Genomic DNA, 24,366 nt, shown 5'->3' with positions numbered 1-24,366 from the left:
TAGTTGTATCAGTAGAATCAAATTTGTTCATAATTGCCTAGTGTTTACAGTACTTGCCCAGGAAGTGAGAACCCAGGATTTCTTCACTGGGGAGGGGATGGAGTTTCAGATCCTCATCGTCAGTGTCTGCTTAGGATAATGTTTAAACCATGAGATGGTAGGTTGTTTTGGAAGATACAGGAATAATTCACTCTTCTTTGGAATTATGTTGATATTCATGAACAAATTCAGGAGTGACTGGTATCCTCAGAAAGAATGAAGGAGTATGACCACATGTTTCCAGACTGAATATTTTGCCCAAGTGATTCATTACTATTATTTGTCCCCCTATGGTTGGTGTCTCAGTTAGCATTTAACTTCTCTACTCCTCAATTCTCATATGAAGTCAAGGAAATTAACTTAAATTCCCTGCGGTTTAAGCTAAACTATTTGACACAGAGCTGGGATAGAGGTGGCAGTGTGTTCACGATCATTTTAAGTCTTTGCTGGGAAGTGTCGAGTAACAGCACTGCTTGCTGTAATCTAATGTTTATATGACCAGTTCTATTCCAGTTTCCTCCATGAAATGTTCATGCTGGCTTTCCACTGAATAAAATAGGCACTAGTATGCAGTCTGGAACCTTTTGTTAAATACCTAACTCTCTTCAGGCAGTACTTCAAAATGGGGACCAAACAAGGAAGCACTCTGGATTGATAGTATATAGTGCCAGTGAAAAGGAAATGAGAAGAGCAAGCAGTATCTTAACCCTGCCATGCTCCAGAGTTCAGCAATCAGACTCAGGCAGCTCCTACAGCCTCCGTAACCCAGAATCTCCTTTTACTTCAGATGGTCATCCTTCTCTTTCCACATCCAAACTTTGGCACAGCTCCTGGTTCTGTGCTGCCAAGGTTGAAACCTTATTACAGCACCATTCCTCATTCCTGTCCTTACCGAGTCTGTTATTTGTTCCTGACTGTTCTCTGGTCAATGGCCTCCTACCAAAGTATGTTCCACAAGGGCTCACCCTTACATAAAGCAGTTATCAAAGGGAGAGGACAGATTGGGACTCACTAGAGAGGTGGGAGGGCTGCATCATACATTACTCTTATTACTGCTGTGCTGCAGGTTTTCTATACCAGTAGACCAAATTCAGAGTGTGCATTGCATGAATATAGATCTGCTAAAAACATGGAGTTAGGCCTGTTTGTACTAGTTAAAATGAGAGGAAATTGTCCCACTGATAAGCTTAACTTCATAGTAAGAAAAGAACTTTTGGCCCAATTGATGTTATGAAGTGTTTTGCTATTGACTTTAATAGTCTACCATTTCCCTGTTACTTCATTTTAACACATTTACCTGTGGGGCATGAGATACTTATTGTTACAGAGTCTGTCTGTGGCCTTCAAAAATCTTCATTAACTTGACCATCTTGGGGATTTTTTGTCTGTTGATTGTGTATGAAAGTAAATAGTTAAACCAGGAATGCTGTCAAGTTTAATCTTGAATTGCATGGGAGACAAAAAAAGGATACTAGCTTAAAAAGGCAGTAGCATTATGAAAACACAGAGGTGTACGTTAGTAAAAGCATAGTGAAAGCTTTTGTTTCTCCAGGGTTGATGAGGATTTGAGTAGTGGGGTTTTTTGTTTGTTTGTTTGGTTGGTTGGTTGGTTTTTGTTTTTTTTTTTTTTGTTTGGTTTGGTTTGGTTTCGTTCGTTTTTTGTTTGTTTGTTTGTGGGGTTTTTTTGTTTGGTGTTTTTTTGCTTTTGTTTTTGTGTTGTTTGGTTTTTTAAATTGACTGTTAACAACTCCCTTATGATATAACTCTCCACTTACAATGGATAAATGCAGCGTTTATCAAAGAGGGAAGGTTAAGGATTATTTGAAGTCTGGAATGATACTTTTTACACTTCGTTCTTTTTATATATATATAAATATATATATATGTTTTGTTGAATCAACCTTTTAGTATTCTCATCTTGTAGTTTTTCCTCAAAAAGCCCCAACCATTGTGGTAAAATATTGATGTAGTTGCAAGTCTATTGCTACAGTAGTTTTACATTATACTTAACATGGCAGACCATGTGTTACATATATGGCAAAGGTGAAGCAGACTGTTCTTCTCACCTTTGCTCTAATAGGAATATATACCATCTTTGCGTAACACACATCTTAGACTCTAATCCTGAAGTTTGATTAAGAGAAGTCTGCAGCAAGAGAGTTGATCTGAGTCATGAATATAGATAAATATCTTAAGTGTGACTGATGTTCTCTGCCATTTGTGAAGCTCTAGAAGGTGTCAGTTAAGAATAATAGGACAAATCCATTCACGTGGCAGTTTCCTGTTTATCATCTTAAGTATGCATAAAAGCTAAGGGAATAAGACAATACTCTGCTCAAGAAGTAATCATCTCTTTCTATACTTCTTTTAGTTGTTCAGCAATTTTTTATATGAGTAATTTATCTCTTTTTAATGTTCTAGAATTGAGATTAGTTTCTTTAACAGAACTATTTAACTGCAATCTGTTTTCTAGCTTGAAGTATACTTTGAAAATGGGGAATAATTTTTTAACAATGGATTATTTTATGGGGAGGGCAAAAGATTTCACTTAACAGATGTTATTGTTCTGAGGGCCTGTTTTAACTGAACTGCACTGGACTTTAAGGGGTAGAAATAAGGGAAAATAAGCTAACTTTGTTATGAATCTAAGAAAAAAGACAGTTATACAAAAATCTTCAGTTATACAAAAAGTTGACAGTTACACTAAAAGTTCTCATACTGTAGTGTGCAGTAGAGAGTGCTTTTGTAGATAACTGAGTCAAAAGCCTTCATGAACTGCTTTTATCTGTGTTTGGATAGTGACAATCCAGTTTTCTTTTGAGATAGTTGTTGGGTTTTTTCATTGTTGTGGGTTTGTTTGGTTTTGGTTTTGGTTTCTTTCTGTGGTGACTTAGTTTCCGAAATCAGAACACTTATTTTTTCACTTTCAGCTATCTTCTGCCAGGGAATATAACAATTTTAGTATTTTAATTGTTAATATTTGTTCTATTATGGACTTTCCTTTGCTCTCATAATTTTTCCTTTCCTTTGTTTATATTTTTTATTTCAGCTGAGTTTTCAACATAAGATTGGTATCCTTTACTGCAAAGCAGGCCAAAGCACAGAGGAAGAAATGTATAACAATGAGATGGCAGGACCAGCTTTTGAAGAGTTCCTTGATCTGCTGGGCCAGAGAGTACGGCTAAAAGGATTTAGTAAATACAGGGCTCAGCTAGATAATAAAAGTAAGTTATGTTTTCGACCTACGGTATAAACTATAATTATCCAGTTGCTCTTTTGCAAATCCTGTCTTGTCTTTTCATGCTCTTGACTTTGGGTTTTGATTAGTAAGTTTATATGTAAATGAGGAAGATGAAGCATTATGATAAGAGCATATATCACACCTTGTCTGAAAGTTTACTTACTTTTTCTGTGGCATTAGTAGAACTGAAAATCAAGACAACTTATTTAATTTGTTTGCACTCAGTCAAAATCAAACTATGTGAGTGATATTTTTTATATATTTTAGAATTTCCCAGCTACACTTTAACATCTTATCCTTAAGAAGGCAAAAGAAATTTATTTCAAAAATACAGAGTCATGACAAAGGACTGTTTTCCTTATTTCAACTAAATTTTTGTGCTTTTTAATCAACGTACATACTGATGTTTGTATTTGAGGATCAAGTTTTCTCAGTTTCCTAGTTTCTCACACATGCACAATAAGAATGTTATCATTCAGCAGTTGATAAACATTCATCTACCTACCCACTGTGTTGTTACTGCCATTTCCTCAGGTCTTTCAGTTTCCCTAAGTGCAATAGTATAATATTTAATTGTACACATTTGTTGGGGCTTGTAGCAAAAATAGGAACTCAAATGTTGCTGTTAAAGTCAATGATGTGTTGACATACTTACTAGCACTGCATTTCACTGCCCTTAGATTTAACTTAACTCATTCTTAGTATAATGTAGTTTTAACAGGATTTTGACAACTAATCAGTATGAGCTGTGGTCAAAGGATATCTAGGTATTCATCTACTTTATTGTAACATACTATTTTTAAAGAATTTTTTTTTTTTTTTTAATTGAGGATGAAACACTAGAACAGGTTGTCCAGAGAGGTGGTAGATGCTCTATCCCTGGAAACATTCAAGGCCAGGCTGGACAGGGCTCTGAGCAACCTGATCTAGTTGAAAATGTCGCTGCTCACTGCAGTGGGATTAGACTAGATCACCTTTAAAGGTCCTTCCCAAACCAAACCATTCTCTGATTCTGTAATTTGATTTGTATCATTATTTTTGCTGTAGCTTGTGTATTGTGTCATGAAAATAGAACTTTTTTAATGTACTGTGTATGGCCTGTGGATAACAAAAGGAATGTTTTAATTAGCAAAGTTGTAAGCTGTTATATCCTGCTACTTGTGCGTGAATTCTACTTACTGTTGTCATCAAATGAGAGAGTTCCGTGAACTATTACAGATAAGCTGCCAAGAGGGAAGCTTGGAAAGATGTACTTAAAGGAAATTACAGCAAGATCTTTCCTTGCAAGGGATTTTTTGCCTTTCGGATAGTCAAAGAGATCTAAGAATTGATAAGTCCTCCTGCCACTTATCTGTCCAATCCAGCCTGGTTCTTAGGAATCACTTCCGTGTTTTTGCTACTTCAAAATCAGTCTTCATTTAACTGGAGTAAATCTGGATTTTTTTTTTTTTTTTTTTTTTTTTTTTTTTTGGTGGTGCATTTGGGCACTGATCTGTGTCATAGTCATAGAAGGATTTGAAGGTTTTCTCTTCTGTTATCAAACTGGCAGTGCCCTGATAGACTGTCATCTCCTGTACAGCATTAGGAGAGAGACTTAATGATTCATATTAGAATTTCTGGAAATATCTAGTGGATGTACATTGTACTTGGTACCCAGTGAAGATAAGCTGTCCATAGGCCAATTTCCATCAGGAAATGAGATACTTGAAGTTGGTGATAAAACCTTATGTTTTTACAATGAAGGGAGACCAGCTTTGCAATTAAAGAAATCTTTCACATTTTCCATCTCTAGTGGTGATAGGAAATGGTGAAAAAAGTAAGCTGAATCCTATGACAGATTCTAATTTATGGCTTACAACGTAGGAAAGCAGCAATTCTGTAGCCCTGTCAACCTGTGTAAGCACCACATTTATTTTTATTAACATTATTACCTCTTCGCTTATATCCATGCTGGTTTCACTTTAATAATTCAGGCTTGATAGAGACTATTGCATCCTATTTCAGTTCAGAATAATAACTCATTTTTCAAATTAATGTGTAGAAATACTTATTAGTGCACTGTGGATGTCAGACTCCTGGGATGAATTGATAAATAGGGATGAAAAATTCAAAGGAGTAAGGGGTTTTTTTGGTTTTTCATTTTTCCCCCAATCAGAGCATGACCCAGTATCACCTAGTAATTTTTACATCTGAAAATATATGCTGGTCTGCCAAGCAAATTCAGTTTCTACATTTTCCATGCTTCACTATGAATGCCCATTGCTGATTGGCATTGTGTACGTATCATTTGGTAACATAATTTTAATGTTTTACTACTGCTGTGTGCCATTAATGAATTTGATCTGTTAAAATATGTTGTCTTAGTTTGCAACATACAGAATGGAATTAAGAGAGTTCACAAAGATGTAGTCTTCAGTTCGATATTAAACAGAAAATACTGTGTTAATTATAATCTTTTTTGTGTTATACTTGGTTTTTTAATATCATGGCACAACAAGTATTACAGCATGTCATATTTATAATTGGATAATATATTGATCAGACTGCTGCAGGGTCAGAGTAGTGTAATAATTTCATCTCTAGTAGTTATATTTTTGGTAGGAGTAATGTTTCTTGCTCAGTTTTTGTAGTGTTCACATTTATAAAGTTTTCGTATTCTCAAATGTTTGACTAGCTGTGTTGGGTTTTTTTTATTTTCTTTAAAAAGTTTTTTCTGTTCTAATTTGGTTGTTTTAATATTTTGATAAGTAATTAGTTGGTCCATTTCTTATGGACTATAGAATGTAGAATGTTGTTGCCGGTTGACCTGTGTGTCTGGTAAGCACCCACTACTTTCTTGCTCACTCAACCCACAACAGAATAGGGGAGAAAATCAGAAGGGCAAAAGCAAGAAAAACTTGTGAGTTGAGATTAAGACAGTTCAGTAAATGAAGGAAAGAAAGGAATAAAAACATACACGTACACACATTCCAAACAAAACAAACCCACCAGAAAACAACCCACCACCACAACAATCAACCAACCAACTAACAGAAAACCCTCACAAAGACAAGTGGTGCAAAGGCAATCACTTTCTACCTCCCATCAGCAGACTGATGCCCAGCCAGTCCCTGAGCAACAGCTACCATGGGAAAACTGCCCACACTCCAGTTTGACTGCAAAACATGATGTTATATGATATGGAATATATCTTTGAGGAACAGCTGTCCTAGCTGTGTCCACTCCCAAACTCTTGCCCACTCCTAGCATACGCACCAGGGAAAGAGAAATCTCTGATGCTATGCAACTACCATTCAATGATTGCTAAAACATTGGTGTGTTAGCCATACTGGCTTGATCACATATAGAAAACAAAACACCATATGGGCTGCTTTGAAGGAAATTAACTCCATCCAAGCCAGACCTGGTGCAAATGTAAAGAACATAAGGAATATATTAACTACAAACTCTTTTCTGCCCTTCTTTAGTGCATTTTTAAAGGATAGTTTTGTGCAGTATCTGTTCAAGCTAAATTAACTTTATTTTGTAACTAATTGCAAAAGGAATCAGGGAGTAGGGTTGCTGAGAGCAGTGTAGTTTAGGCAGATATATGTATTCCACAATATAATTTATTTTCTTCTCATATCTCTTCAAAACTTTGTCTTTCTAAAATGCTATGAAAAGGTTATAATGGAATTATATTTTCAGCGAAGATTTTAAGAGGAGTGTGATAATCTTTGCTTTCTTAAGCAGCATTTAATTAAGAAACTTCAGTGGAAATTATGCTATTTCTAATGTAACTGTAACTTACATCAATATTAATAAATGAAATTAATTTTATTATTGTACAAACATAACTGATGAAGCTGGTTGTAATGTGAATGTGTTCAAAATTATACGCACACACAAATATTTTCAGATTTAGGACTGCAAATACAGTATGGTTGCTGTTTTACACTGAAGTGTATGTTTCTATACTTCTAGCGGGAGAAGTAACATGGCCAATAAATTACTTTTTGGACTACAATTACTATTTAAAACAAAACAAAACCCCAAAACCTTAAACAGTGGGTGCAAGTGAACACTGGAAAATGTTTATTGGTGTAGATAATATAAAGTTATATTAAAAAATGAGTGAACATGGAAAAAGAGAAGAAAAATTGACAGTTGTTTTGATTCATTAGGGTGTTCCCAATCTCCTGCTTTGAAGTTAATTGTACTTACTTAAATAATCCATACGTATTAAAGAAGGTGAATATGTACGGATTCAGATCATATGCTGAATGATAAATATGACTGCAGATTAAAACTCATTTAATTTGCTGTAAAGATTCTGAAATGCTAACTCTATTAATAAACTTCCAAATAGAAGACATAAAAACGAAAAAAACCCCAAACAGATCCTCAAAAAAAAAAAAGGGGGGGGGAAGAAAAAAAAAAAAAAAAGCCTGGAGCACCTCTCCTGTGAAGACACTGGAAGAGGTTGCTCAGAGAAGTTGTTGATCCCCCATCCCTGGAAGTGTTCAAGACCAGGCTGGATAGGGCTTTGAGCAACCTGGTCTTGTGGAAGATGTTCCTGGCCATGGCAGGGGGGTTGGAACTAGATGATCTTTAAGGTCCCTTCCAGCCCAAACCATTCTATGATTCTATTTTAATAATTTTAAGAGATCTGAAAAGTCCCAATAAAAGTATTTGACATTGTACTACAATGTATGTATCTTATGTTTTTAAAATTTCTGATCTGTAGTATGTGTTTTAATGTCAGATTTGAAGTAGCATTGTCAGTATGGGATTACTCAATATTCCTTATTAGTGTTCTAAAAAAGGAAAATAGTATTATGTAAAACTATACTCAAGTAGCCAACGGTTTCTTCTTTTTTTCATGAAATGCTAATACATTCAAAATTAGATCATTTAGGCCTCATAGACAGCAAACTCTTTGGGCAGCTTCTTGCAGGACCCTTCTATGTCATAATATGAAATTAAAGAGTAGATCTTTAGATGATACAAACCAGTTTTGTTCTTCTGAAAAAAGTTTTAAATTACAGTAATAGGTTTAAATCATAGTATGCAAAGAGTGGTGTTCTAGAAAGTAGTATGAATGTTCTGTTTTACTGACCTTACTGCAATTAAATTCATTTTCAGCTGATTCAACAGGAACTCATTCCCTCTATACTACCTATAAAGATTATGAATTAATGTTTCATGTATCAACAATGCTTCCATACATGCCCAGTAACAGGCAACAGGTATGTTTTTTTAACTTTTCATTGTAATTTTACATTGTAAATGTTTGACGCTGAGGGTCTTGGGTTTTGGTTTTTTGGGGTTGGTTTTCTTTGTTTTGCTTTGGTTTTTTGTTTTGTTTTTAAGTAATACTGATTTAAAACTGAGTTGTTTTATAGGAAGTATGACTCAATTGTAATTTTTTTTTCCTGGAAAGAGAATGCATTAGAAACCTTAGGATTTCTATACTTTATAATTAAGGAACTTATCCTATCTATCTATCATCTCCCCCATTTCATGATATTATTAAAAAGTAGTTTTGCTTGTGGTGAATGAGTTGTTTTCAGTTTGGATTGGATTTACATCATGTATGTTTTAAACATTGAATAGAATTAAGCTTGAAAATAGTCATATGGTTAAAATATGCATGTAATAAGATTTTTTTTTTAATTGTTCCACTTATTATCCTTATGTAACAGATCTTGAAATGTTTATTAATGTGTCAGCTTAGTAATAAATGCGTAACTGTATCCTTCAAGATTTCTGCTTGGAAAGGCAGAAAACTGCAGTGTACTTATTTTATTTCTGGTGAATTCCCTTCGTTTAGGTAATAATTTAGGATATCTTTAAAGCATTAAGGATGGCTAAAAAAATAGCACAGCATCCAAAGTGTGCAGTGCACCAGTAAGGTTATTCTGTCTTGCCCGAATTGGATATTTCTTGCAACTGTATTGAGAAGTACAAGCTCATTTGGTATAATATACCAACATTAACACTTAAACTAAAGCAGTAGAATTGCTCATAGGTCACACTGATGGTAGTGTGTAACTTTCTGAGCTACTAATCTGCATTTTTCTAGGTCTGCAGAAAGAAGTGTTGGATTTATTGAGTTTTAGAATATTCTCTCATTGCCATGAAAGATACAAAGATTTCAGTCATTTTGGAAGGTCATCATGAAATAAAGATTCTATCTCACTTTCTTACTGAACAGCATAGAAAAGGTGGCCACTGATTGTTAAACCATATGTGAGTTGTATCTTTGATGTCTATCCTATAAATATGTCTTGTGGAAAGAAAGAGAGATGTGTCAAGGCAGCCAGAAAAAGATAAAAGAAAATATTAAAATTCTTGAGAAAGGATGAATCAAAATTGAGATGGAAGAAAGTATATAATGTATTTATGTATTTTAAATAGTCAGTGCATAATGTTCTGTTTGAAGAACTGTTTCGAGTGGACAGTTAAGACAACTGCAAATTTTACTCCATTACATTTAGAGTTTAGAGTTTAGAAACTAAATTAGGAATCAAAAGCCAGAAATTCTTCACCTTATGAATAATATGAATGTTTAGATGACTCAAACCTTAAAATGTGTGGCTTTCAGCAGGCAGAATGTTCAGCTGTATCACACACTCAACTGTGCCAATGGCTAGCAATCAAGGTATCTGCTCATCATCACTGATTAGAGATGGTTCCACTTCTCTAAACTTTCACTTACACCTTATTACAATACAGGATTAATTTAGTAAACACATTGGGAGTTACTCTGTCTGTAATCAATCATAACAATCTTTGACTGGAAAGCACATGTAAATAGGGAAAACTGTACACTATTAAGAAGGTGTAATACACTGAATGCGCTTGTCTTAAAAGGAAAAAATTAATATTTTCATAGCTAATCACAGGCACTGACAGTAAATATGGCCTTACTGGGAGTTTATTACTTTTGCTGTTGTCTTTTCATGACTTTGTTGTTTGTGAGAAGAGAATATCCTCTTGCCATGATCCACTAATTTTCATAATTGTTTTATATTTGTCAGCCTCACTGCTGTGTTGCTCAGCCACCCCCTACTACTGTCCTTTCACTTCTTCCTGTGCCTTCCTTTCAGTCTCATCATTTCCTTAAGTGTCTTTCTTGATAGTCAGGTGCCAATTTTTGTGTACAGCAAAATCCCCCAATTTTAACTCCATGGTTTTCCCCAGCAACAAGCAGTCCTTTCCACAGTGTTTTAGTAAGCTGTCTTCATTGTCACTATAACAGGTTCAGTATTTAGTAGAATCACCATGTTGTTATCCATGACTTCCTTGGATCAAAATAATGTGGCAGTTTTCCAAGTTCAAGTAGCACGCCTACTGAAGACCCACCACATTATTTTTTTAAGGTGCTGGGATCTAGAAGTATTTGCACAGCATGGACACTGTCTTAAGGAAACGTGACAAGCACACCCAAATGATCAGAATTTAGCCAGCCTTAATGTGCAAAAGGGATCAGTAATCATGGTTTAATTTTTTCCTTTACAGTTTAGTTCCAAAATACATACTGAAGAGTGAAATGTATCAACAGTGTTATTTCTCAAAAGCTAGGACAAAAATTTGATTAGGTCCCTTTCCTTGAGACATTTTAGATGCTGAAGACCACAAATGCAGTTGCATCAAATGCAGTTGCATCAGTTGTGCTCAAGAGAGAGGCTTACAGGTGCTGTGGAATATTAATTTTGTTTGTTTCTTCAGGGTTTGGCTCACTAACTCTACATATGCAAGTAAGGGGAAGTTAGGGACCATAATTTTCCTTTTGGGTTAAGTTAGCAAAGAAGACCCACATTCAGTAGTTATTTTTTGCTAGCATATTGTGTATGTACTTCATATGAGATTATTACATTGTATGCCCATATCCCGTGTTTGGTAATGACTGGGCCAAGGTATAGAGTCACTCTTCATCATCTACAACTACAACCTTCAGTGAGCAAGCACTGAGCATTGCTTATATTCCAAATACCTGTGAGCCAAAAATAGGCCACACCAGAATTGTTTGTTGCTTCTTCCAGGACATAACTACGCCCTGCTTGGTCCCTGATCAGGACATCCCTCTAGTTTTAGAGCCAGCAGGAGATCCAAAGAGCAAGGTAATTTTCACTTTGGCTGCAACATAGGCTGGGAATTTTAAAGTCAGCTGCTCCTTCACTAGGACAGAAAAGACTACCAGCCCTGGTGTGGCCAGTTCCTTTTCCTTTACTGGCCTTTTCTTCAAATCATAGTTCAAGGCTTTCCCCTTTAAACTTTACCTTTGCGATGTCCCTTTCTGAATCATTCCCTTGCAAGTTTCCCATTCACATATTTGCACTCTGCTTGTGTACACGTGGTCAGACCTGGTCAGTCCAAATCAGTTCAAATAATCAGTTTTCACCTGGTTTAATGAAAAATTAAATATAAATCAGATATGCAATAATTAAACTTGTTGAATTTAAGCTACTGTTAAAATGGCTGGGGTAACAGGACATGGGTATACCAATCTCAGTTTAACCAGATCTGATGAAATATCTTTTGCTATTTGTTTCCGGTTTTGGTAGTGGCTAAGAACTTCGCCACTAAAATAAAAATAAAACTTTTCAAACCACTTATTTTAGAAATATACTAAAAAAAGTTTGAATATTTTCTTATGACTCTTAATATTTCATCATTAATTGAATGAAGAATATTCTACTATTTCATTTATGAATTTCACTGCTACTTCAACAAGAATTCCTTGTTGTTTCACAGTTTGAATAGGCAATTGAAATTCCACAGAAGTGAGTAGATTTTTATGGCTGTGTGTAACTTGTAAATACACTGTTTTAAGATAGTGTTTTTCCTCGGAGATGCATATCTGGAAATTAAGAATTAAGTAGTTAAAATCTCAAAATTAATGTAGTGACTATTATTTGGCATAAATAATTTTAATCTAACTGATTCTGCTTTTCTAACATATTTTCCATACCAGGCTCCCCTGTGTGTGTCTTGTAGTCTTACATAAATCTTCACTAATTTCCCTTTGGCTGCCTATTGTGCATGATTGGGTTCAATTTCAAATGCTAATTTAGACTGGTACTAGAATGATGTCAAAGTGTGTTTGACGTCTCCTTACTGTAAGTAATCCTCTGTAATCTGTGTACCCTGTTGAGAGTTCCTGTTGTGCTCTGCACTGGCATGAGATTCCTTGGAGTACGTTAGAATGTTAGAAAGGCAGATTTGAAAAAAAAACAAAATACAACAACCCCCCCAAAACCCCAAACCTGAGCAGACCTCAAAATGAGAGAGGAAGGGGAAACTGAGAACTGGAAAAAACCAACCCTAGGAGGTAAAAGCTGGGAGGAAAATATAGGTTATAGAGTAGAAACTAGAAAAGGGTCTCTTATAAATTTTTTTTGCTTAGTTCCAGTTTCCTTCAATTCCTTTTTCATTTTCAGTATGCTATCCTTACCTCACATTTCCAAGGGAAGTATGTGTTCCCTCCTTCTTCTCCATTCAACACATTATTCTTTTCCTATTCCTTTATCCTATCCAGAGCACTTCTTTCCGTGTTCCAGACTCTTCCCTTTCAAAGTTCTTTGCATTATGATACTCTGCACACAGCCACAACTGTGCTTTGCCTTTACATTATGTTGAAGTTCACTGACCACTTATGCATGACAGTTATTTATAACAGTGTTACACTGATTTTATTTTAAAATGTTGAAGAAGTCATTAAGATCTCCACAAGTTTGGTAAGGTTCTTAAAAGCGATGACCTGATTTCCAATTTCCTATTTTTTCCGCCTCTTACAGGTTTAAACTTCTGAAAAATAGTTTATGAATAGGATATGGAAACTGCCATGATTTTGAAAAGCCTATCTTTACTAGTAAAATTTCAAACATTTCTAAAACTTACTTCTTATTAAATGACTGCTATTCTTGCTTAAGCAACCTGTGGTGGCAAGCAGAGCCTCCTAGGAGGAATACAAAAGCAGAAAATAATCTTGAAAACAGTGATTGTCTTGAGAAATAAATATAACTTTAAATGGGATATTGCTTTGTAATTTTTACAGTTTTGCCCTGTGGAAATGCATAGGCATGAACCACTATGGCAAGAAAGAGTAATTGGGCAGTTAGTTATATAACAAAGACAGAAATGAATCACCTTGTACCTCATAATTGGAAGGTTTCTAAAAAAATTAACTGTTGTGTAAATTCCAACCTGTGAGATAATAACAACCACTAAACATGAACTTGTGATCTAATTGTATGGTTGACTAGCTCAGCAAATTAAAGTACACCTGTCACACTTATTTCTGTGGTCAGTTCCACATAGTGTTCTACTGTAATTTGTACGCAACAGGCTGTGTTTCTTAAATTGCTAAAATAGCCTGTTATTTTGGTTATAGTCTTAAAGACATGGAAACTTGACTGAGCCACATGACCTATACCAAGTATTATTCTCTGTTCTTATATCTGTTTTAAAGTTTCATTAGAAGTCTTATTTCTTAATTTGCATTTGGGATGTTGATTGTGTTTAGAATAATACAGATATCTTGAATACTTTAAAATTGTGGCTTTGGCCCTACTACTTTTAGAATGCCATTCTTTGTGTTATTTTAGGAGATATAATGAAACATGATTCTTAGGCTTTAGCAAGTGCAACTTTGCTTTTTTTGTGGTATCTGAAATACTGTTTTCATGGAACCGAGAAAATATGAGCAAATACTCTTTTATTAGAAAGATTGTGTTCTGTAAAATCAGCTTGATAGAGAAATTTTTATTTGTTCTCTCATAAAGTTTTTAGATTTATTCTTGTATCCCTTTTAGTTACACATGAGCTAAGGTAAAGCTTTAAGTGTCTGTATGCTATTGGTTGACAATGCAAGTTCTTTGTCTTTGGGTGGATATTCAAAATGTAGCATATGCTAGAATACTTTTTTCCATCTGTTAATATACATGGATGTTTTGTAAGCAAAGGTATTTAAGAAAAAAAGTGTAAAAAAAATTTGAGATATATACTTTCATGAGGAAAGTGAACATCATTTTACTGTGTTGATTTGCTGCGGGTTTTTGAGGGTGGAGAGGGAGAAGTGGTCCCTTATTGCTGGACGTGTTTTATAGTGTTTATTCATTTTTAGCCTGTAACGATGATTTAGTACTTTAAATTATTCCTTATATATATTTTGATGATAAAAGCTACAAATTACAAGGTTTTACTTAATGAGTTTCTAATAGATGTTTTTTCTCCATGAGTCTCAGCTCTGTTCCTCAAGTATGCAGTTGCTAAAATTTGTGATGAGTATTCATTATAATCTGGGTTAGTTTTGTTTTTGTGTTTTGTTTTTTTTTTGATAATAATGTTAAGGACAATTTTTAATAAAAATGCAACATGGAAAAGGAAGGTTTATTGAGAAGGAAAAGCAGAATTATATTTTTCATATAGAAGTAAATCTTACACTGTAAAGAGGAAACTGATAGACCTCTGAATAGTGAGAAATGTCAAGTGATGTAACTTTTTATTACTAAAATGATGCATTAAAGTAAGGGAAATATATTTTTCTCATAGGATAAAAGAGAAATGAGCAGAAACTATGCAGAACTAATGTAGGGATGCAAGAGAACTCTAGTATTTTTGTGAATTTAGCCCAATTTTCTTTCCCTATCTTTTTGCAGTGCAGTTCTGTGTTATCTGTAGCTATCCAGAATATGATTAATTAAGGTGAAAAATCAAGCTTCATTTGTTTTGGTGATAGGGATTTTGTGTGTGTGTGTTTGTGTTTGGTTTTGTTTTCTAAAATGAGGAAATTGTGATTTGGTTTTTTTTATAACTAATTTTTCAATGCATGTTTCTTGTCTAGCTGCTAAGGAAAAGGCATATAGGAAATGACATAGTTACCATTGTCTTCCAAGAGCCAGGAGCACTTCCTTTTACTCCAAAAAATATTCGTTCCCACTTTCAACATGTATTTGTCATAGTCAAAGTGCATAACCCTTGCACTGAAAATGTGTGCTATAGGTGAGTAGAGCCTTATAACTATTTAAGTTTGTTTTTAAGACTATAATGAAACTGCCTCATCAAACAGTTTTGTATTTCCTAGAGATACTATGTATACAATTTTAAAATTTCTGCTATATTTTCTTTGAGTTTGAAACCCCAATGTCTCCCTTGCACATATCTGGAGTTATGGGGGAATTTGTAGACTGAAAAGGGTATGTGCAGAACTCTGCTGACTTATGGGCACAAAATAGGGATATAACAAGTTAGTGAAAATAATAATTGCAGACATAGTAATATAAATTAATTTAGAATTTTTATTGCACATTTCCTTTTTCAAAGAAAGCGATTTAAAATAAAGTATTTCAGAAGGCTATTAACTTGTATAAATCCCTGAGTATGACACCGGGATGAGTCATGGTTCTGGAGAGTATAAGTACATCTCAAATTTCAAATACTCTTAACTCTCGTGTTTAAGTTACTGCTTCATGAATTCTAGCAAGGTATCCAGGTGGAAGCATAGTTCTGAACTGATTGGGAATTGTGCAAATAATGATAAGGACTTGAAGTATAATGGTGCGGGTTTAGCATGTATAAATGTTACTTGTTCATTGTTTAGAATGAAATTAAAGTACGTCATGAGGTCAGGTCATATTACCGTCTTTTAGCTGTCTTTTAGAACTTAAGCTATCTTTTAGAATTTGATTTTGTTTCAGTTGCTCTTTTGTGTTTAATAGTATATGACATTTCATAAGTTACAGTCTTATTACTAAATCATGTCTGTCTGTCATCCCAAATGTAACTGCATTTCAGTCAAACTAGTAGTAGCTGTATGTAGTTTGCACAGTATTTTGAAATCCTCTTTCAGTTGAAATACGTTATGTAGAGATCAATTTTCAGTGAGAAAATATTCCTGGTTTACATCTTGCTGTGAACTGTCTATATCAAGAATTACAGGTATTTTGGAACTAAATTAACATAGAGTAGGCAACTTACTAGAATGCTCCCATTCTAGACACATTTGACCAATATTTTGTCTTCATACTTCATTATAGCAAAATGTCTGAGGATTAAAATAAATTCTGTTTTTATTTATATATTTCTCTAGTTTAAAGATCATGCGACTGAGTAACAACTGAAAATTATAAACTTTCAGTTTATATAAAAAAAAATCTTAAACCTTCTTTCAGTTATATTTCACAAAGCTTTTTTATATTTATTCCATTAAAGAAAGCAGACAATGACACCCTAAGAAGTCATTCTTGATAGTTTTTGTGTTAGGAAGATACATCTATAATGTCTTTTATATCTTTAAAAGAAAAAAGCCATTTTAAAACATACAATGCAATCAGTTTTGTTTGATGTGTTTAAAATATCTGAAAATTGGCATGTCAAAGCTAAACTCAACTGTGTAAGTGGACTGCCCAGATCGCAGTTCTGCTTGTCATCTGACCTTTTTTTAAGAATTAACCATTGAATTTTTTCTTTCTATTTCTAGTGTTGGTGTTTCACGATCAAAAGATGTACCTCCATTTGGTCCACCCATTCCCAAAGGAGTAACTTTCCCCAAATCCGCCGTCTTTAGGGACTTCCTTTTAGCCAAAGTTATTAATGCTGAAAATGCGGCACATAAGTCAGAAAAATTTCGAGCCATGGCCACAAGGACACGTCAAGAATACTTGAAAGATCTGGCAGAAAATTTTGTTACCACAGCTACAGTGGATACTTCAGCAAAGTTTAGCTTTATTACTTTAGGGGCAAAAAAAAAGGAAAAAGTGAAACCAAGGAAAGATGCACATCTATTCAGTGTTGGAGCAATTATGTGGAATGTGATTGCACGAGATTTTGGCCAGTCTGCTGACATTGGATGTCTCCTTGGAATCTCCAATGAGTTTATCATGTTGATTGAAAAGGAATCAAAAAATGTTGTGTTTAACTGCTCCTGCAGAGATGTTATTGGATGGACTTCTGGATTAATGAGCATCAAAATATTTTATGAAAGAGGAGAATGTATTCTTCTGTCTGCAGCAGATAATTGTACTGAAGACATCAGAGAAATTGTTCAAAGACTTGAAGTAAGTACAGTTTCTAAACTGGAATTCCAAATTTTAATTTTTTTATGAAGAGTTACTTGTCTACACCTCCTTCGAGGAGGTGTAGACATAATTAAAAATACATAATTAACATTATAAAATATGTTACATTAACATAAATACATTAAATATGTTAACATTAAATATATATAACATATATAACATATATAACATATAACATTAAATATATAACATACATTAAATATGTTAACATTAACATAATTAAAAATGTTCTATGTTTATACTTTGAGAGTGGTTTCAGTCTTCAGAGAGCATTACAAACAATAATCCTTACAACAGCATATGAGATAAGTTTTGTCAACCCATTTTCAGGGATGAGGAATCCGAAACCAATAATCTGATAGACTTGCCTAAGGCCACGATGGTTTCAGTGTCAAGATTGAAAACATAAGCTTTTGTCTTCTCTTGCTGTAGCCTCGTGCAAATCACACCTTTGTAGGCAGAAATATACCTTAATTTAGAAATATACAAAATCTTAATGTAAAAATATACTCACCCTAAATTTTTATAATAACCCATTAGCAGAAAAATTGTATAAGTGATTCTACTGATTTGTTCCTCTACGCTGAGCAACTCTGGTAAGTGAAGAAAACTAGGCCAATTAATGCCAGTTTTAACAGCTGACTAGCTAAAGTTTTTCAGACACTTGATGACGCTGTTAGTACAACTGTACTGTAGCTGTTTCAGTCAGTACAAACAAACTGACAGGAATGCCAAGGTAGAATTGATGCATTTACTTCATGTGGTTACAGTTTGCCCTTTAATCTTAATATAAATGATCTAGATGACCTGATTATTGTTTATATTAGAATGCTTGATACTGAAAGATATCATTATGCTTACCATTTTCACACTGGAACAGTTGAATTGAGGCCTCCCTAGTTCTGCAGTCACATTTAGCATTGTTCAATATCATGCTCTACATTTTGATATAGAAGCTCAGAGGTGACCGTACAAGCACTAAAAAGCATTTAAAACTCTGATTCCACGCTTCATCTGCATACTTTAAAAACCTTTTAACTGACTCAAGACACAGCTAAGGTCAACAACCACATGTGCCAGTAGATGCTGAAGATGAAAGCTCAAACTGTGATGCCATATCAAACTTCAGTGACCAGATGATTAACCCTTTTCAGTTACTAGTAAAAGCATTTCTTAAAACCAGTGAGTAACTAAATGAGATTGTCAAAGAAATAACTATATTTTGTTGGCTGGGTTTAAATCACACAGATGAATAGGAAACCTATGTGAATATTCAGATAAAGCAAAGATGTGAAAAGCAGAGACTGTGCTTTTGGTTTAGACAAAAAAAAATAAATCAGTTCAGGACTGAAAAAAGAGCTGGTATTTGTCAGTCTAGAATCAGATCTCTATTTGTGGGGGAGAATATCTAGTGATATAAAGTAGAAAGGGCAGCAAAAGCAAACTGTAGATTAACTTGGTGGGCTGTGTTTGAAGACACAAAAAGCAGCGGTTCTGAGCTTTAGGATATCAGAGAATGGCAGAGTGATATAAAATTAAACAAAATCCCTGAATGGATCACTAGACAAGAATCTGAGTAGACAAAATTTCCTTAGAAGCCTGTATACTAAAAAAAAAAACAAACCTTCTTTATAGGACTTAGAGGATTTCTGTCTTTTAGTTTCATCTGTATTAAGTGCATTCAGAGAAGCTGGCTCTTAGTTCATGCATAGCCACACGTTCAGTGAAACAGCAACCAAATAAGCAGAATGACCTATTTAGAAGTGGAGCAGCACTATGTTTTATGTGACATTACTATGTAACATGTAGTGTCAGTTTTTAGGGGATAAACTTGTGGAAGACTTATCTCCTGGAATCTTTTCCATTTGGAATACATGAATCTTTGGCAGGAATGTTTATCTTCTCTTTTAACCTTTGAATATTTAACTTACCTTGAAGAAGAGATGTTGAGTGCTCTGAGTTGGGGAAATCCATATACTTTGGTTCGTGCTTTCATTCTGCTGTATTCTATAATTGTGACATAATGATAAAAAGGTGTCTGCCCCTCCCCTCCCCCCCCCCCCCCCCAGAATATTGTGTACTTTCATAAGGATAAAATTCCATCCTTCATTTGGGCTTCTTGTCATAGCATGTTCTTCTTACTGCATGACTAAATATTGTATGTATTTTAGAAACTTGTGGCAGAAGTGTAGGGACACTAGTGAAGAGATTAAAATTTCATTTTTCATGTGTCTGGTTCATAAATTATGAAAGTTTTGTTGAAAATTAGTCATGACTGAAGATGAACCTCAGGGCTGCAAAAAATAACAGAGTTAAAGCTTAGTGCTGTCAGCATGCCATATCACTCTAATACTGTATGTACAGTTATAAACACAACAGAAAGTTCTGTTTAAAAATAAAAGCTTCTAAAAGATACCAAAACCTCAGATCTGAATAACAACAAAGGAAATAGCTGCCTTTTTTTCTTTTTTTTTTTTTTTTTTTAATTTGATAAGAAGACCCAGAACATGATTTTACAAATAAAATTTCCAGAGTACATTTTGGACACCTCAAGAATAACATTCACATTTTAACTTTGAAGCCTACATCTTCAGAAATAACTGGAAGGTTATTTGACTTATGAAGTCAAAGTGCTACAGTTTAAGCAGCCTAAATTTGCCAGGCAGTGATTCTCAGAATATCAGATTCTTGCAAGGTTTTTCTCCGATGTTTCACAGCTCATAGAAGATTAGCCCCTAATGAATGAGGGCTAAACTGTATTTCATTATCTTGAATTTACCACAAGTTAAAAGCATGAGCATAGGCCAGCTCCCTCAGATCAGCGATCTTACAGTTGCTCATGGGTTTGTGGCATCTTGTTCTTGTGTGTGCAAATTCTGATTTTTTTCTGTTGAGTGACAGATGTATGCATAGAAATATTTTATAAAGGCAATAGTGCTTTAAAACTTACTAAGGTACCAAAACTGTGACTTTCAATCACTGACCAAGTTGCAGGTGTAAGTTACACAAATGCTCCAAAGTTTCTCCAATCAGCCATTGGATTGGGAAGGAAGTAGAAGTTAGGCCTCTTGTCTCTGACTCTCTAACAGACAGACAAAAGATGTGACTAAACAGAAAGTGTAAAAGGAAGCTATGAAAGTAGCTTACAACTTAATATTGCTATGTCTTAAGTCACCTTGTCAGTGATGGAGACTGGAGCTGTATTGTATCTCTGATCTGCCTGCGCAGTGCTAATGAAATACAAGGGACAACATAGTGGTGATAGGGTCTTAGATCAGTTCAGACCTCCCATGAAACTGCAACTTGTCAACTGCCTCTGACTTGGGTAATGAAAGGAGTGGTTTGTGACAGCTTTACCCAGTCACAGCACCAACATCTCACTAGCTGCACAGTCCCACTCCCTCGCCATGCAGTCCTGAATTAGGGAAGCTAGGCTGCCCAGGCTCTGACTCAAATAGGCAATGAAAGGAGAGAATGGCTCTTCCAAAATAGCCTCCTAAATTAAGCTCAAGCTATAAAACAACTTTTGCAAAGACTTATCCTACACAACTGACTATACAGGACACTAGCCTCCTAAGAGGCACCTTAAATCCGATGCCTAAGTTAAGTAGTGTGTGTATCTTTGTAATGCATGCTGAAAGCGACCATGAACAGCGTGAACACCTTTGTGGAACAAGGTGTGTTGTGGAACTGCTCTTAATGCAGTTCCCTTGGGAAGATCCCTTGGTCTGTATGCACCTTTAAGGGGCCGATATTTGCCATTTAGTGTTGCAGAGCACTGTGACATCTTTGAATGATACGCATTATGAACAATGATTTTTTTTTATAATGTTTCATGGTGGTTAAGATTTTGTTCTAAATTGTACTGATGCGTCTAAAATACATACTGGTTTAGTGACACTGACAGAAGGGAACGCTAGGGTAACTCTAAAGCTTACCTTTTGAGCTTGGACTAGAATTTAGTCTTAGTCTGGTGCAGTATCCCAGCATATGTGCTATTGTATGATTGTTTTTTACTGGGCAAAACTGTTGAGGACTTATTACATAGTATGTAGAAATAAGCCTGCTTAGCAAAGCCTGAATTTGAAGGATGTTGGCTATTCTATATAATGGCAGATTTACTTTTCATTGGATACAAAGAAAGTAATTTCTCTGTTTCTAAATTTCCCAGTGACATGGAAACTCTTACCCCATTTTAGTGATGTCCACATCTGGAGATGGTGGTAGTTAGGAATCTGACTACAAGGCAAAATAACTCAAAATTATTTTCATTGCTGCGTTCTTGAGGAAGAAAAGCTGCAAGAACTAAAGCATTTCTCTCAATTTGGCGCATGTTATATCTCAAGTTTAGTACTGTCGTAATACGGAACTAAAAATGCCTGCACTCCTACAGTCAGTCACCAACTAGAATGAAGTAACTAACAGGACAGCATTTTGCTTGTTTTATGTTTTGAAACTAAAGCAACTGTTAAGTTTTCAATAAGATGGAAATGGTATTGTGTGAATGTTGGGCAAGGGGGAAGGAACTTGACAAGAGCCAGCTGCTTGCTCCGGGGATGTAAGAATTTTAGCATTGTGAAATGTTTTTTTCATGTCGTTTTATATAGAAACCTTAATTCAACCACAAATGTTTAAATAATTAGTATTAGCATATTAAAGATATCTATGTCTTTGCAATACACACCTTTATAATGTTTGAAAACAGATCTGTTTGTGTGTCCAAAGAGGTGAATGTCCTAACACTAGTGTAACAATCTGATACTTCTTTAGATAGTGACCAGAGGATGTGAAACTACGGAAATGACCCTTCGGAGGAATGGGTTGGGCCAACTTGGATTCCATGTGAACTTTGAAGGGATAGTGGCAGATGTGGAGCCCTTTGGTTTTGCATGGAAGGCAGGCCTACGACAAGGGAGCCGCCTGGTTGAGATCTGTAAAGTGGCTGTGGCAACTTTGACTCATGAACAAATGATTGACCTTTTACGTACATCGGTGACAGTAAAAGTGGTGATTATTCAACCACATGAGGATGGAGCACCTAGAAGGTAATGAGCAACAGTTCTCAATGTGACATTTGTATCTGTTTGGGGTTTTTTTCTCTGGTACTGTTTAAATGATAGCTCTTTTATTGGAGGTCCTCAGGAGGTGGATATTGTCTCTCATGTTTAGTGATAATAATATTGAAGCTTTTAAAGCAATCTTTTTCCCAAAACCACTATTGGCTTGCCATAGAAGATAAAATGGATCCTGTAGGAAATTTAATGGGAAATGTATTTTTATATGGCTTTGAAAGAGTAAGAAGTAAACTTTAGTGCATCATGACTGAGCTGTTATGAAAGCTGATGTGACTTCTTCCACAGGAGAATTTTATATTTTAATACTAAATTTGAAAATTGGGAATCCTTCTCTGAAAACTGTGCCTTGTCTGTCTTTGACATTTCTCTGACTCTTGACTATTGAAAAAGATGTGTTTTATTTTTTCTTATGTTAAAATTTTTAAATTTTAACAAAAGTAATGAAATACTGGGTTCTGGACATATATGGTACCAAGTTTTAGAGTCTTCCTCACTTTCTGCAGGTATCTAGTTTAGTCATATTAAATAATGAATTACATCAATGAAATCATCAGTTAAAGCAAAGAAATCTTGTTGCAGCATGAAATAAATGCTCACACACTCAGGAAAAGACTGTACTAAAGATTATTATAGTGAATGTTCCATTGTTTTCAGGGTTGAAATGCAATTTCCTTTTGTTAGGTGACAAAGCTTTTTGCTCTTCTCTCGATTTTGAATATTATGAGGTAAAGAAGAAGTAGGGAAAAATTAAAACTTTCTAATAATGTGGCTTTATTTCTCATATACCTTCTCTAGGCATTGTTAATTTGGCTCATTCTAAATGAGAACTGTACCAGAGTGATTGAATTACTTGTCTTCTTGTAGAAGGCCAACTTTAAATCTCTTGTTGATTTTTAATTTAACAGAAAAAACATTAGATGTGTTGCTTTTGGCAAGACAACAAGCCATAAAATTTTACGTAGCATGCAGCACGATGAAGTTGGTGCCAACTGTACACGAATACTGTTTAATTGGTGGCAATTCTCCAAGTAGTCATTGGCCTGATGAATGACACAGAAGTGCTCTCCCCTGCCTCAACCTGCATGTTGATGTGTTGGGTTCTTTTCTGAAGAAAATGCCTGTGAACGTAGAATACCACCATTTTGCTTAGTTGGATAGAATTTGCAATTAAGCCTCTCTTTGCTTAGCTTTGCTATTCTCACCATCTGCTTCTGGGTATGAATTTTCACTGACTTGTTTGGTATATATTTCCAAGCTGTTTACAGAATATGAGCCTAATGAGCTGATCCTATTGTACTGAAGGTAAAAATGTGTATTTTATAGGCCCTGATGGAAAAATACATACTGTATGAATTGTTTATATCTTCTTTGATGCATTTTTAGAAATGTTGAAATCCTGGATCAGCATGATACATGGCACTCAGTCTATGTGTCGGAAGAGTTCTAACTGAGTGCCACCAAACTGGCAAAAATCTGCAAAAGCTGCTTTTGTGTTTTTGGTTTTTTTTTTTAATTTTTAAATATATGTGCCTAATTACTAAAGAAAATGTTTTGGGGGTTTTTTAGACTATATTTCTATTCTAAAATATGAAAAACACCAAAGCATTTATGTGTAAGCTTTCAGTCTCCTCTCTAGCATAAAAAAGAAATCTTTATTAATGCCTCTTTCTCACAAATATTAACTTCACACTGAAACAGAAAGCTCCTCATTTCCCTCTTTATATTCCCCAAATATATTAGTGATTTTGATTGCCCAACCTAAAAGTGATCTGATATCCAGAGAGTTTGAGATTGCCTTTTCTTAATGTTTATAATCGAAACAAAGCAGACAGAAAGCAATATAGATATCATGTGACAAGTCTGAGAGTTTCAGTTGACAAACACAACCTATGACATGATTTGTAAAATTTATTAATGGGTGGGGGAATGAGGAGAAGGCAGAAAGACA

The 24,366-nt window shown here is 34.8% G+C and overlaps 1 protein-coding gene across 5 annotated transcripts in view; it reads left to right on the top strand.

Moving 5' to 3' along the window:
- The window catches only part of SIPA1L2 (signal induced proliferation associated 1 like 2), a 142,730-nt gene that overhangs the window by 70,997 nt on the left and 47,367 nt on the right, over nt 1–24,366 (top strand). For all 5 annotated transcript variants that reach the window (XM_030499657.1, XM_030499656.1, XM_030499655.1 and 2 more), the window contains exons 6-10: nt 3,089–3,263; nt 8,405–8,508; nt 15,111–15,268; nt 16,746–17,322; nt 22,114–22,388. In XM_030499657.1, coding sequence (XP_030355517.1) covers nt 3,089–3,263; nt 8,405–8,508; nt 15,111–15,268; nt 16,746–17,322; nt 22,114–22,388 — 1,289 coding nt within the window. The remainder of the gene's footprint in view (nt 1–3,088; nt 3,264–8,404; nt 8,509–15,110; nt 15,269–16,745; nt 17,323–22,113; nt 22,389–24,366) is intronic.

Source organism: Strigops habroptila, chromosome 10 (genome assembly GCF_004027225.2).
Source record: "Strigops habroptila isolate Jane chromosome 10, bStrHab1.2.pri, whole genome shotgun sequence".
NCBI classification, from domain to species: Eukaryota; Metazoa; Chordata; class Aves; order Psittaciformes; family Psittacidae; genus Strigops; species Strigops habroptila.
The sequence above is the reverse complement of the archived record's forward strand: the minus strand, read 5'-3'. Positions and strand labels throughout refer to the sequence as shown.